General features: G+C 41.4%; 1 protein-coding gene across 1 annotated transcript; it reads left to right on the top strand.

Moving 5' to 3' along the window:
- The first annotated feature begins 9,486 nt into the window (after positions 1-9,486).
- LOC149829223 (uncharacterized) lies at positions 9,487-12,336 on the top strand. Its single transcript, XM_090017984.1, has 3 exons — positions 9,487-10,986; positions 11,151-11,343; positions 11,471-12,336. The coding sequence occupies exons 1-3, from the start codon at positions 10,627-10,629 to the stop codon at positions 12,043-12,045; spliced, it is 1,128 nt and encodes a 375-aa protein (XP_089874110.1). The 5' UTR covers positions 9,487-10,626; the 3' UTR covers positions 12,046-12,336.
- Positions 12,337-14,144: the final 1,808 nt, after the last annotated feature.

The following is a 14,144-nucleotide window of genomic DNA, read 5'->3' as shown; positions in this document are numbered from 1 at the left end:
GAGTTTACTTTTTATTTTTTTAAAGGAAGTCTTGTTGAGTTTTTAATATGACAATGTTGTTGAGAAATGACAATTCCCTTAAAACAAACAGTTCTCTAGTTGGACAACATGATGCTTGCTACTCAACATGGAGCATTTTAAGGAGGCCACGTAACTCACTTGTGTTAAGAAGGCAAGGAAAAAATTAATATGGCTAATTATAAAATTCAATTATTTTTTATCAGCTAACAAAGGCTTTCTACACCTGGCTAGGTGGGTTGGCTTAAGGCATTTAAGTTGAATGATGTCTAAGATTCGATATCTGAAGTGCATCTTTTGTGATAAGACCAATGTTGTCAGTATCGGCCCTGAATTCGTTGGGCCGCCGATTCAGCTGTATCGGCCAAATACCGATTCCGTATCAGAATAAAAATAATAAAAACTATTATGTATCAATCATAACGTGACACATGTTAAAACTATTAAAATAAATTTAAAATAATATTAAAAAGTCTTTTTCGGTATTCTTTTACATTTATTACAAAATAGCCGATTCAGGCCTGCAACGTATCAAAATTCTGCCCATGCGATGTGTATCGACCGATACACACCGATACTGATAACATTGGGTAAGACCACTAGTGGACAGCCCTACTCACCGATTTTTACACCACAAACATTGAAACAGGGTGGGAGACAATGTGGCACCTCTCGTCCCCACAACTCAATGATATTAAAATCGGTTCAGTAGGTGAATCGGTTTTTTAAAAAGAACTAAGAATAGGATTGAGTGGAATTGTTTGTGAATCATAACTTTTGTCCATCAGATGACACGTGTTATTTGAAAATAAAATATATTAAAACTTTTTTAACCCCGTTAAAAAAATATTTAAAAAATTCATCTGAATCGGCCGATTCAGTCTGAACCAGCCATTTAGACCGATTTTAGTAACATTACCACAACTGGACATCTAAACTGTTATGGTGGTTTCTCTTCATTATGAAAAAGAAATATTATCCATAAAAAAATTTTATAATATCAACAAGAGTAAAGATTTGGGTCCCTCCTTCTGTACAAAGGACAAAATATAATAGATGACAATAGTAAAAGATTGGCCCTTGTTTTATATCGCAATAACAACTTTCTAAGAAAAAAGTGAACAAAAAAAGGGTGGGCCTCCCAATCGAATGATGTGTTCGTTAAACTGACAAAATTGACTTGTGACTTGATGTATTGACTTTAAAAAAGAAAACCCTAACTATCCTCCTTACAAAGTTAGATAAGATCAGAGACCCATTATTATTATTATTTTAAAAGATACTTATTATTATTATTGTTATTATTGATCATCAACATCATCTAATGCAAAAAAGGAAATGCCATATACCTATTTGTTTTTCATATTAAAAAAACATAAAATACTAGATTCAAGAGATTTGACGTACCGTTTAACGGCTGTCTGATGAGTTGTGGAGCATGATTCAAAGTTTTTGCCCTTCAATAAGAAGGGTTTGAGGGCTTCACCCAGTGCGGGTCCAGGAGGGCTGCCTGTGGTGGGGGTCTTAATAGGGCAGCGCCCCCATAAATTTATTTTTTGGCTTATCTTTGAGACTCAGTGTCTTATGAATAAGACCCGATTTATTTAGGTTTAGGGCGGTCGCTCTTGCCTTGTATAAATTTTTTTTTTCTTTATCTTTTTTATCTGTCGAGAAAGAGCAATAAAGTTTTTTTCCTCTAGGCGGCCGTAGTTTTTTATTTTCTTTTAAATTTGATGAAAGGTTTTTTTACGTAAATATGTGTGTTCTTGTTGTGTTTTGTTTTCTTCAATTGTTTCTTGCTCATGATTTTTGTAACACCGTGTCTAGGTTCAAATCCCATGGGCGTTACCCCTTGATGATTCTTTGGGGTCAAGGGGTAAGCCCTTGGAGTTTTACTTCAACATGGACAGAGACTATAAGTACGGCAGGCTGTAACAAAGGGCTAGACCTCTACCCCTGGGGCAGTTTCTTAAGTAAAATCTAAAATAAATAAATAAAAACAACCTACATATTTTGGAGAATATCTACACCCCACAATTCATTTTAGCCTAATGGTTTATCATCTATATTGTATAAAATGAAAATGACGTGAATATTTTGGAGATGATTTGCATTTCTCAGCATAAAAATGGTTGTATGTTTTATTTCTTGGTTGGGACCCACCTCTCACATGGCCCTGTCTGCCTCCAGAATCAACTCTTGGTGTCCCTTTTAAGGGACCTACAGGTTAAGGGAGGTTTATAAGAAAGATATCATGCAATATATAAATGACGCAAGTGGGGGAATATGAAAAGTTGGACTTATTTTTTAAAAATGCATGACACGTTAAAGGGTGCAATAAATAAATTTGAATTTGTTTTTCCCTTGCTGTTGTCTTAGAAAAAATTGTTACCAGTAAGCAACCGGGACGTGACACATCAACTGCTTTTCTTAATTTTTTTATTTTAAGTAAAATATTTTAATATTTAGATGACTGGTCCCTCTATGATTCTCTATTTCTTCCTTCTTTTGATTTAGATGTGTGAAATTTGGACTAGACTTACTCATATGTCAATCTTCTCAATGATTTTCTTTTTCAAATTCAGATGGTATAAAAAGTATCCATTTGGTTTATTTTTTTTTTCAGTAGCATGCCTTTAATTTTAGCAAAAAAAAAAATATAACTTCCTTTAATTTGTGAATATATTTATAGCTTTTAATAGTGTGAAATAAAGCATGTGGACAACAATTTTACTAGAGAATTCATGTTCATTTAAAGTGAGAAAGAAAAATCCTTTTATCGATGACTAGCTATGGTACTTGAGATTCCCAAGCAATTTGAAAAGTGATATGGGGATTATTTTCTCTCTCAAAAGATATGGTGATTAATTTCATACAAAAAAGAGTAGATGCTTCTTAATCCAAAATTCGGATTTATTTTTCCCAAGTCATTAGAAAAATGAATCTTGGTCAAAGAGATTTTCGTGAGATAAGAACACCCTTTTCCTCATGTCATTCCGAAACCAACGAAATATTTTCTTACTTGCATCATCCACACAATTATATACATTGAATTGTGAGTACATAGTTTCCCCCTTTCATCCAAACAGGCCTTCAGCTTTGTTCTTGGTTACCATGGAATTCCATTTCTAGGACCTCTTGGTTGAGATACATCTAATTGTAGTGTTTGGTTTAGTTTTCGAACAGAAGTTCTTAGATCCGAAGAACTGAGATCCTCAAAATCCTCCAACGTACGTCGATCACTAGCACGCGTGCAAACAGGTCGGCCTGGAGACCAGTGTATCTGAGATCCTAGGACTTCAAATTACCTTGGATCTGAGATCTGAGGCAATCAAACACACCCTAAGTTCAAAAGTAAGATTTTGGTAAAGTATGTTATCATAGGCCATAATTCATGTTGCCATTTTCCCTCCATGGGCCTTAGCAAAAGAGCAGGTAGGTGAGAGAACCTGTGTGTGCAAGATATAAAGGATAAATTATAACAAATGAATAATTTACTTCCTTATGTGATGTGTGGTAGCTAGCCAACAAGAGGATCAAGTGCAGTCGTTGTGCTTGACCTCAAGGGGAAGGTCTTCACAGATTTGGAAGTATTTGCTTGTAATTTTTTTTCTAGGGTTTGACAGAGAGCTACGTTAACCACCATATGATCTCCCATGAAATGGAGTTGGTTAGGGTTTTTCAACAAAGTATCACATTATAAATGATGACAGTCCCAACCCTGAATCAACAACCAACATTTTAACATAGCCTTGCTTTCTTTTTGTGTTGCTTTCCTTTATTAAAGTAGGGTTTCACCTTCACAATCAATACTATCAACCAATGCAGCTTATATTTGAAATTGAAATATAAAAGTTTTTTTTTTTGGATAAGGGAAAACCCATCACCGTCTGCCCACTTGCTTGCCTCTAGTTGATAAGACCCTTGAAGTCCCCCTTGCTCACTTGAGAGTACACCCAACTCTGACCTTGCAGCAAGGTGGGCCATCAGTGAGTTTGAACTTGAGACGTCCCGTCAATTTGGTGTTATTTATGAGTTGCCCCTACCAAATGAGCGGAGCTAGCTCTTGTGGGTGATATATAAAGCTTTTAACATTCCTTGGGGTATTAATCCTTGGACTAGTCTTACTGTGGTAGGGATAGGATTGGGTGCCTATTCTTGGTCAAAAGAGGTGTGAAAATGGTACCTTAACCTCCCCCCTTTCATAGTGCTTGCATTTTGTCTTTGGGCTAATTTTTCCTCTCTGCTCCAAATCCACATTGGGTTAGAGAAAGCAGGAGAGTGAGCTCACACGCACACACACATGCATGCACGTGTGCACCCACATACACATACACAGCAAAATATCAAGCCTATACAAGGACCAGTCTATTGGGTTTGGCCCCATCTAGTTGTATCTAGACTGCTCAAACGGTGATCAGATCCATCTCAGACTGAACAAGATTCAACTCATTGATAGCCTTTGGCTTTATACAAGCTTTTCCTTTCTGTATTGTAAGGACAATTGTCCAGTAAAATTAGGGTTTAGGACTAGTTAAAGTCTTGGGTCAGTCTAACACTATTGTGTCCAAGTTTGGGTAGGTCATAGACACTTAATGGCAGAGCCTGGTAAGTTTGTCCAAAAGGTCCATGTCGGTACAGGTACGGTCTTACTCTTACCGTGTGGGCCTGTGGTTGCAATACAATGCATTGACGACCCTGCAATAGGGATAGGCAATATGACGAAGCATTGAGGGTGGTTTTTTTACTACTGCAAATAGGATAGTACATTGATTGAACGACGCCCTTGTACGTGTTAATCAGATGAATAGAGAAACAACTAGTTGGATAAATAATATTATTACTTGTCAATCAGAGAACGTGACACATGTTAAAGCTATTAAAATAATAATTTAAAAATTATTTTTAAATTATTATTTATATTTAATAAAAAATAGCCGATTCAGGTCAGTATCGTATCCATTCTCTTGCGATACGATACATATACGGCCCGGAAACTGACAACACTGTTACAAACAACTAGATATTCATATATTGTGAAATGGACATTGTAACAAGACTAGGGGTGTCAACATGTAGGGTTTGGTTCTGACCCAGGTAGAACCACACTTGGACCCAATTTTTGGGTATGGTATCAGGTTCAGACCCATGTCTAATCGTGTCCATTATAAGAAAAACCATAGGCGGACCCGATAAGAACTACATGAATAAGACCCGGTCCATACCTGGTAAAACCATGTTTTTTTATCACTTTTACATTAAAAAATTGTGAATCTTAATCGGAACCGGGGTCAGGTCGGGTCCGGGTCTGGTATAAATTTTACAAACTATACCTGGGTCCATATGTTAATCAGACCTTCAGGTCCGAACCCAGGTCTTAATCGGGCCTTTTTATTTATCACCATACCTGGACCCGGGTTTGGTTCGGGCCCGGTAAACCCAACCAGTTTGACACCCCTAAAGAAGATTACAAAATTGAAGAGCATATCAGGTATGCTGATTTTCTCGCTGAGGTCAATAATTATTATAAACAGGGAGTTGTGTTATTTTAACAGCCATAATATTCATCTCTCTCTCTCTCTCTCTCTCTTTGTATTTGGCCTGAACTCGAATAGGTTCGGGCATGAAAAATTCCAGCCCAACTAATGTTCAGGCAGACCCAAACCCAAGCTGAGGAACATGTAGGACCAGTTTGGAATATGATTTTGTCTGGGTATCCAACGGCCGACAGAGCCCACCCAAGTATTTAAAATGTTTTTTTAGTGAAAATATATGTTTTAAATGCACTTTAGATTATATGGGCCGGGTTTGGGGTTCATTTTATTGATCTGACATAATCCAATTTGTGTACCCGAACCCGACTTGTTATTTGGGTAGGTTTGGGTAAACTCTGGAACTGGTCAGGCACAAACACAACCTATTGACAGTAGGGATGGCAGTCGACCGGGGGACAACGCGGCTCCGCCCCGCCTCGCCCCGTTTGGACCGGGGATGAACGGTATGAAATGGGGATCGAGGCGGGGATGAAGGTTAAAATCTATCCTCGTGCGGGGATGGAGGCAGGGATGGACTTACGATTTTCCCCTCCCCGTCCCCATCCCAATCCCCGCCCCGCCCCGCCCCGTCCCCAATCCTTTATTTAAGGGATGACTATAATTTATATGACTTGTTTGGTAAAAAATCATGTTTTAAATCATCCAATGGCATTGTATAATCAACTTTTTTATGAGAGCTTCAAAATTAATAGCCCATGATTTAGAAACATATTTTCACGCGGAAACCATTCAATAATAAATTCATTCCCTAATAAACGGACCATATTGAATGCATCAGTGACGTCAACAAAACTAACACCTATGTGTTTTAGCTAGAGAGTACAGTGCTATAGAGTGTATCGAATGTTTTCCCCCTCACAAACATGTGATTTTGTGACTTCAGCCAATCCCACTTGATCACCTCTCGCAATTACAAACATTCATTGTTCGAAATTCGAATTTAAAAGGAATAAAACCTTTGAAAATGACATCGTAAGATTGCCCTTAAACCTAGAGGTGGCAATCGTGTCCGGTTGGCGGGTCGACCCGACGGGTTGGCGGGTCAGCATACCTCAACCCGAACCCAACCTGTTTATTAAACGGGTAAACTGACACAACCCACCAACCCATTTAATAAATGGGTTGGGTCGGGTAAACGGGTTCTTAGGTTCGCAGGTCAGGTTGGCGAGTTGGCGGGTTGACCCACCTGCCTAACCCGTTTATTAAACGGGTCAGCCGGGTTGGTGGGTTGGCATACCCTTAACACGAACCCAACCCGTTTATTAAATGGGTTCATTTTTTCCAAACCCGAACCAGCCTAAGAGGTGGGTTGGCGGATCGTGTCAGGTTTTGCCACCCCTACTTAAACCCCATCAGGGCCTTAAATCAACGCTGCCATAATGTCGACATTGCATTTTTTTATCTTTTTATTTTTAGAAAAAAAAAAGACATTGCAATTTTTTTTTTCATAATTATCGTAGCGTGTGAAAACGCATTTATCCAACAAAGCAAGATACTTCACTAACATGTGTTGTGACTTTCTCAGACAGCCAAAAATTCCCATTGAGTCCCAAGTCTACTAATGGATTACAGTGATGGCATTCTGCAAGGAAAAGATGATTCGGTGACCAAGTAATTGCGCCTGAAAATTAAGCCTCCACGTTAGATTACTGCCACTTGTAAAGCTGCAAAGAATATCTCCCCAAAATCTCCTTGCAAGAATGATAATTGTGTTATTTTACCATTAAGTGTGTTGATAATTGTGTTATTTTATAATTAATTTTAAAAGTTAGAAATGCAAGAATGAAAATAAATGAAACAATAGATACAAAAGATTTTGAATTAGTTTATGCAATCAAACAATCAATGATAAAAAAATAATAATTATTTGAGAAAACCACCTCACTCGTGAGCATCCCATGTTCTCCTCACCCACCAGAGAATATACCCAGATTGCTAAGGGACGTGCACCATGGGTTTTGAACTGGTGATATCCCTTCAACTTGGTGACATTCATTTGTAGCGCCACACCAGGTGAGGCTGAGCAGAGTCTTTGTGGGCAACACACTTCATTTATTTATCCAAAGACAATGGGTTTGAATCAAATAGAAATTGAAAACATTATCGACATAGTGTACTTTGTTAGTTGGCCTTCTAATCTCAACATGTTAATCAAGCTATCAACGGGGGCTCGCTTGTCTGGCTGGAGCAGTTAGTGCATGTCACTTTGTGTTGGAAACGTTGCAGTTTCAAAACCCAATGGTATATGGTTGTATAACTGGTAGGGGTCTGCCTAACCACAGCTTTCTCTGTCCAAAAAAGAAATAAAAAAAATGTTAATCAAGCTTTCAAGGCCTTGTTCACATCATTGAATTCCATTTGTTTTCTCAGTCTGGTTAGTCTTTCTTTATCTGCTTTTTTTTTTTCCACAACCATGCGTTATTTTAAAGCCTCTCCATAAAACAGTCTGAGTGTTTGGTCAGAGCAAGCTAAATGAATGTGCCCAACTTTGCTTGTGTTTCTACTATTTTTTTCTTTGACCAAAATTTCACAAACTATACCCGGATCCATGTATTAGTCGGACTTTCAGGTCCAGACCCGAGCCTTAATCGGGTCTTATTATTTATCACCATACCCGGAGCCTATAGGGTTTGGTCCGAGTCGAGTCCGGGTAAACCCGACCCGTTGACACCACTATGTACGGTGGTTTCTTCCTAAGAAGGGCAAATTCGTAATCCAGAAGAACGGTTCACGCCTTCACGGGATCTTCAGTGATCAAGGTGGTCAGAGAACAATCCTGTCCATTAATAGGATAGACCGAGGGCATTCTTATCCTAAAAGTTGTTCTCAAAACTGTTGAGTGGCACATTGTTATTTAAAGAAAGAGTTAACGGTAATTTGGTAAAATGGACAAAGCGGATAATGATATGCCTCTTTGCGGTTAGGTGAGGGCGATGAGGGTGTACGTGTCGTCCGTTCATGCCATACACGTGTGTACGCCATGTCAGGAGCACGAACCGCTAGCAGTACGTGCTCGGACAATCGCGCCGGCCGTCTACCACAAATTCAATATCCCAAAAACTCCTACCTTGATGTAAATATTTCGTGGATGACATTATTCACTGTACCAAATTATTCCCCCGTTTAATTTTTTTTGTGCCATTGTGACCAAAATATCCCTATATCTTTCATATTTACCTCACCCCCCCAGGAGATGGACGACAAAGGATCTTGATTACACTTTATTCGTGAAAATACACTTCTTAACTAGGGTGTCAACGGGCCTGCTTTACCCGGACCCAACCTCAAGTCCGAACCTGATGGTCCGATTAATACATGGATATGCTTATGGTTTGTGAAATTTTATACCAGACCCAGACTCCACCTGACTTGTGATTAAGACTTACAAATTTTTATTGTAAAAATGATAAAAAATAAAATTTTACTGGGTATGGTTCGAGTCTGGTTCATGTAGTTCTTATCGGGTTCCGATATGATTTTTTTATAATGGATCAAATTAGACCCGAGTCTGGACGTGATACTGTACCTGAAAACTGAGTCCAAGACTGGTATCACCTGAGTCGGAACCAAACCCGACCCGTTGACACTTCTATTCTTTACCCACCAAAATACTTGACGGGCTGTCATGTCATTGTGTTTCAAATAGAAGGGTTTTTTCGTCAATCAGCTTGGCATAAGGCACCGGGTGCATTCGTCGCCTGTTGTAATTTGTAAGGCAATGACAGAATACGCCAACGAGGGTCGTACTCGAAAGAGAAAAGGGCGTGTTCGACAATACGAACAACACTGAGGGTTATTTTGTAATTCTAAATAAAGGATGGCCCACCCTACGCGTCTTCTAGGTCTTAACCACGTGTCTTGATCAAGTAGGGTCACGTAGGATATCATTATCGTATTCTGGGAAGACACGTAGGACTACATTCCACGTCATCAACCCACAGGGTTCATTATAAGAGCGAGGCATCTCTGCCAGGGCGTTGGACGGCGAATAGGACGACGAAGAGAGGAACTCCCAATCTACCGGAAAAAAAAAATTCCGACGAGTACATAAGGATAAAGCTGAGGCCGGGGTTTTTTGCCGAAGAAACTGGCGGAAAACCTCTTGCGAAATGGATTTCAGGCGTGTTTTTTCGTTCTCCGGTGGGGCCGTGTGCCCTGAGAGCAGTGGAAGGGCGTAGGGATCGGCATTCTGCCTTTCTTCAATCAATGCGGAGGGTTCATCAGAGAGAGAGAGAGTCTCTGAGCTGGGGGAAAACTATCAGAGGGAGTGATGATCACGCGTTCTGATTCCATTTGAGTCTTTGATGCGAGTGTTCTTTTCTCATTTGTTTCTTTGTTTCTTCACTTTCTTTTTCCGTTGAGTTGCTTCGCGTTCTTTGATCTTTTTTGGCCGGAGTATTAGTGGTTCAGAAAGAGTTGGGGATTTTGAATGCTCTGGAAAGAGAGGAGGATTAAGGAGGGGAAGAGAAAGAAACCGCCTCTGCGATCGGCATTTTTCATCTTCTTTTCGTGATCTTTGATCGCGCGGATCGAGGATTTTACGGGGAACTTTAATGAGTCCTCAGAGGGAAAACTTATCGCACTTTTAAAATCTGTCGGTTTATCGCCTTCCTTGTCCGCGCAATTTTCGAAGTCTTCCGCTTGTAAGAGATTCAGATCGTCGCTTTCATCTCCTGGATTTCGTGAAAATTTCCGGTTTTTTTTTTTTTTGCATTTTTGTGATTTCTTTTGTTAGTAATCGGCGGTTCTTGAGTTTCTCCCACGTTCTGAGCTTTCTTCCCTTTCCTTGCTCTCCAAAGACCATGAAAAATCGAATTTTTCTCGCTTGAGATCGAGTTTTTCCTTCACCTCACTAGAATTTCTACAGGATTTCGCGGTTTCCTTCTTCGTGTTCTTGCTCTGGAAGTCTCTTCGTTGGGTTTTCTTCTCGCGTCCTTCATCTCTTTCTTCTCCTGGAAGTCTCGGGCAACTTGTTCCCTCCTTTGCTTTCGTTCGACGTTTTCGTGGCCGAAGAAAAATGGAGGCCTAGGCTATTCTGAGAAGGCCGATCCCGATGAAGATCCAACCGATCATGGATTCCGGCGCCCAGAAGCCGATCAAGAGCGATGCTGTCCCGGCCAAGCCGGCGGCGAAGTCTCGGCTCAAGCGGATGCTCGAGCGGCAATTCCCGAGCGTCCTGAGGAACTCCTCGTCGGAGAAAACCGGGGAGAGCAACGGCGGAAGCGACACCGAGCCCAGCTCCGTCTGCCTCGCCAAGATGGTCCAGAACTTCATTGAGGAGAGCGACAAGCAGACGAAGTGCGGGCGCTCCCGCTGCAACTGCTTCAACGGCAACGGCAGCGACAGCTCCGACGATGATCAGGACGCCGGGGAGTCGTCTCTCTTCTCCGGCGAGGCCTCTGAGATCCTCAAGGTAATGAAAAAAATACATTTTTTTCGAAAAAATGATAAATATTTTGAGAAAAGGGGGGCGATTTTGTGTCTAGATACATTGTATTCTTCCTTTCTTTCCTAATTGTTTTCTAATTTCCCTCTTTTCATTATTTAATTTTCGGATTTTTTCTATCTTTTATTTAGAGTTTGGTGCCTTGTTCGAGCGTATCGGAGAGGAACCTTCTGGCCGATACGGCGAGGATAGTGGAGTCGAGGGGCAAGAGTTGCAGAAGGAACGTCTCGTTGAGTTCGTTCGTCATGGATGGCCTCCTCGCTCTGGGCTACGACGCCTCCGTCTGTAAATCCAAATGGGTGCAATCCCCCTCCCACCCCGCCGGTATACTCCCCAATCGTTTCTTGGGTTTTCATGTTCTTCTTGGTTTCCTTTCTCATCTTTATTCCCAAATTTGAAGGGTAGTTTCTATACTCTATTTATATTGAGTTCTTTTTTTTTTTTTTTGAAGGGGAATACGAATACATCGACGTGATCGTGACGACGGCGGAAGGAGGGCCGGAACGGCTGATCGTCGACGTCGATTTCAGGTCGGAGTTCGAGATCGCACGGTCGACGAGCCACTACCGGGCGGTGCTCCAGTCCCTGCCGTCCATCTTCGTCGGGAAAGCCGACCGGCTCCAGCAGATCGTCACCATCGTCTCCGAGGCCGCGAAGCAGTCGCTGAAGAGGAAGGGGCTCCACTTCCCACCCTGGCGAAAGCCCGAGTACATGCGCGCCAAATGGCTCTCCCCCTACGAGAGGACGAAGCCGAGCGACGGCGAAGAGGAGAAGAAGCCCGCCACCGCCGGACCCGACCTCTCCGTCATCGCCGTGAAACCCTCCGGCTTTTCCACGGCCAGCTTTTCCGCCGAGTTCGAGTTGCGCTTTAGCAGCAACCGCGGCGAGGGAAAGGACGCCACCGGCGGCGGTCAGATGAAGGTGGTGGTGACGGAGTGGACTCCGCCGGCCATCAAGCCGAAGAGTTCACGCAAGGAGGGCAAGATCGTCGCCGGATTAGCCTCGGTTCTCCGAGAGAAACCGTAATCGAACCCAAGTAAGAAAGAAAATGTATTCCGACAAAATAAAAACAAAAACTAGTCCCAAATCGCGATCTTCTTTTTTCGTTATTTCTTTTTCAGATTTCCTTTCTTACCATCTTTTTCCTTTCCCCTTAGTATCCGTTTTTGAAGGGTATGTATGCAGTCCGACGCAGAGACGAACAGAAGAAAAAAAAACCTAAAAAAGGAAAAAAATTCTAGGCAGTAATAACTCTTACTTTTTTTATTATCATAAATGGTAAATATCCATGAATTTAATACAGCAATTCTTTGCGTTCCCCATCTGTGAGGGTGAGAGAGAGAAGAGAGAGAGAGGGGGGTCGATTTCTTTCTGCATTTTTTTATTATCTTTTCTAAATAATAAATTATATCTTTTCCTTTCTGGGGAGGAGCTTCGGGGTAGCTTGCTTTATGCAGGCAGCAACTTTTGATATTTTTTATTTTTCTCAACTGCCGGTTATATAATACCAAATGAATAATGATGCAACCCGAGCTTTCTCTTTCTTTATTCTTCTTGAAATAAGACCAAAGAGGGAAGGATACGTTATTATATTTTTTTAATTTGAAAATCTTTTCCCGTTATTTTTAATTGTTTTCGGTTGAGGCGGAATCTCTTGCGCTGCCGGTTTGGTGATGGGGAGCAGAAATGGTTGGTGGGACTCCGTTTGAGAGCCCTCGATCGTAAATGACCAAAATACCTTCGTATCCCGTCTCCCTGTACAGATGGGGGCTAAGGGCATGTTTGATGCGCTGTTGCCAGCTGGATTCGGACGAAAATCCTGTTAAGAACAGCATAATTGGACAAACGTTGGACGCTGCCGACGGCGTTCTCTGCGTCTACCGCATCCATAACTGTATGTAATTTTTGATCCACCTCCTCCCTGTTATAAAAAGAACAGGAACCGTAGGGACAAAAAAAAAATGCATCGACGGGTGCACCACGCCCGTCAATGCCTCTCTCTCTCTCTCTCTGTGTGTGTGTGCAAGGGCTCTGCCGGGTGGTGTCTCTCCAGTGCAGCGATGGCCGACGGAGGGGGAAGCGAGGACGGTGAGATCTCGGCGGTTAGGACAGAGGGGTGGTGGTGTCTGAGATGAGTTAGGAGAGGTGTCGGGAGGGCCATTGTCCTGCTCTATGTGGTCGGCACCGCTGCCCACCCTCAGCTCCACCACCGGCGAGTCCGTGAATCTCATTGTGCCGGAGACGAACACCGTTTAAGATTTGTTCAACCGAGATTTTCTTGGGTTTTCCTTATAAGAAAAGAGGTATATTCCTTCGGCTAGAAACCCTGGTTTAAAATTCATTTGGGGAATCTTAACTTTTCCAAAAAACTGATTTTTTCTGTGGGTTCTTCAGCACCGACAACTTGAAAATCCAATGGGGTATTTGATTGTTTGTGGTGGCTGAAAAAATCGTCCTCAAACCTACATGAATTGGATCGATTTTTCTCACCTTAGATCTCTCATTTTGAGAAATTCCTTGACTGATTTATTGAAGTTGTGTCTGCTATCTAAAAACTATTTATTTCTATCACACATCTTTCAGACATCATTTAAGCAGGAAAAGAAAAGAAAAAAGAATGGCCCGTTTTGGGGTGATTTTCATTGGTAGTCGATCAATGGAGAGAGGTGGTGGCCATCATCATCAAACAACGGACACCTAAAACACATAATCCTAGTATGGTTCAAACAAACGTTGAACTTAGAACGAACAGAACCAATGCCCTGTTTGGTTCTTTTTGTTCATTTCGTCCAACCTTGGACAAACCATCAAACATGCCCTAAAGGACCGTCAATTTTACAAGCGTCTTTAATGTTTAAAAATGAAAGGCGCTCATTTCGTCCGTCCCGACTCCTCGTGTAAGAACGGGTAACTGTTTTCAGGGTAAATTAGTCATTTTGATTTTGGTTAAGGCGAAAGGCTTTGTCCGTTTGCCTTCCGTTGGAGGAGAGGGTTTAGTTTGGTAAAACAGGTAAAGGGTTTATCCTTTCTTATTGATTCGGTTGCAATTTAAAAAAGAAGGATGAAGGGAAAAGTTTTGTTTGGAACAAAACGATAGACAAGTGCTATTTGGGACACCGTGCGGG

The sequence above is a fragment of the Nuphar pumila genome, chromosome 9, assembly GCF_984573655.1.
Source record: "Nuphar pumila chromosome 9, dmNupPumi1.hap1.1, whole genome shotgun sequence".
Classification (NCBI taxonomy): Eukaryota; Viridiplantae; Streptophyta; class Magnoliopsida; order Nymphaeales; family Nymphaeaceae; genus Nuphar; species Nuphar pumila.
This window is presented reverse-complemented; position numbering and strand designations above follow the sequence as displayed.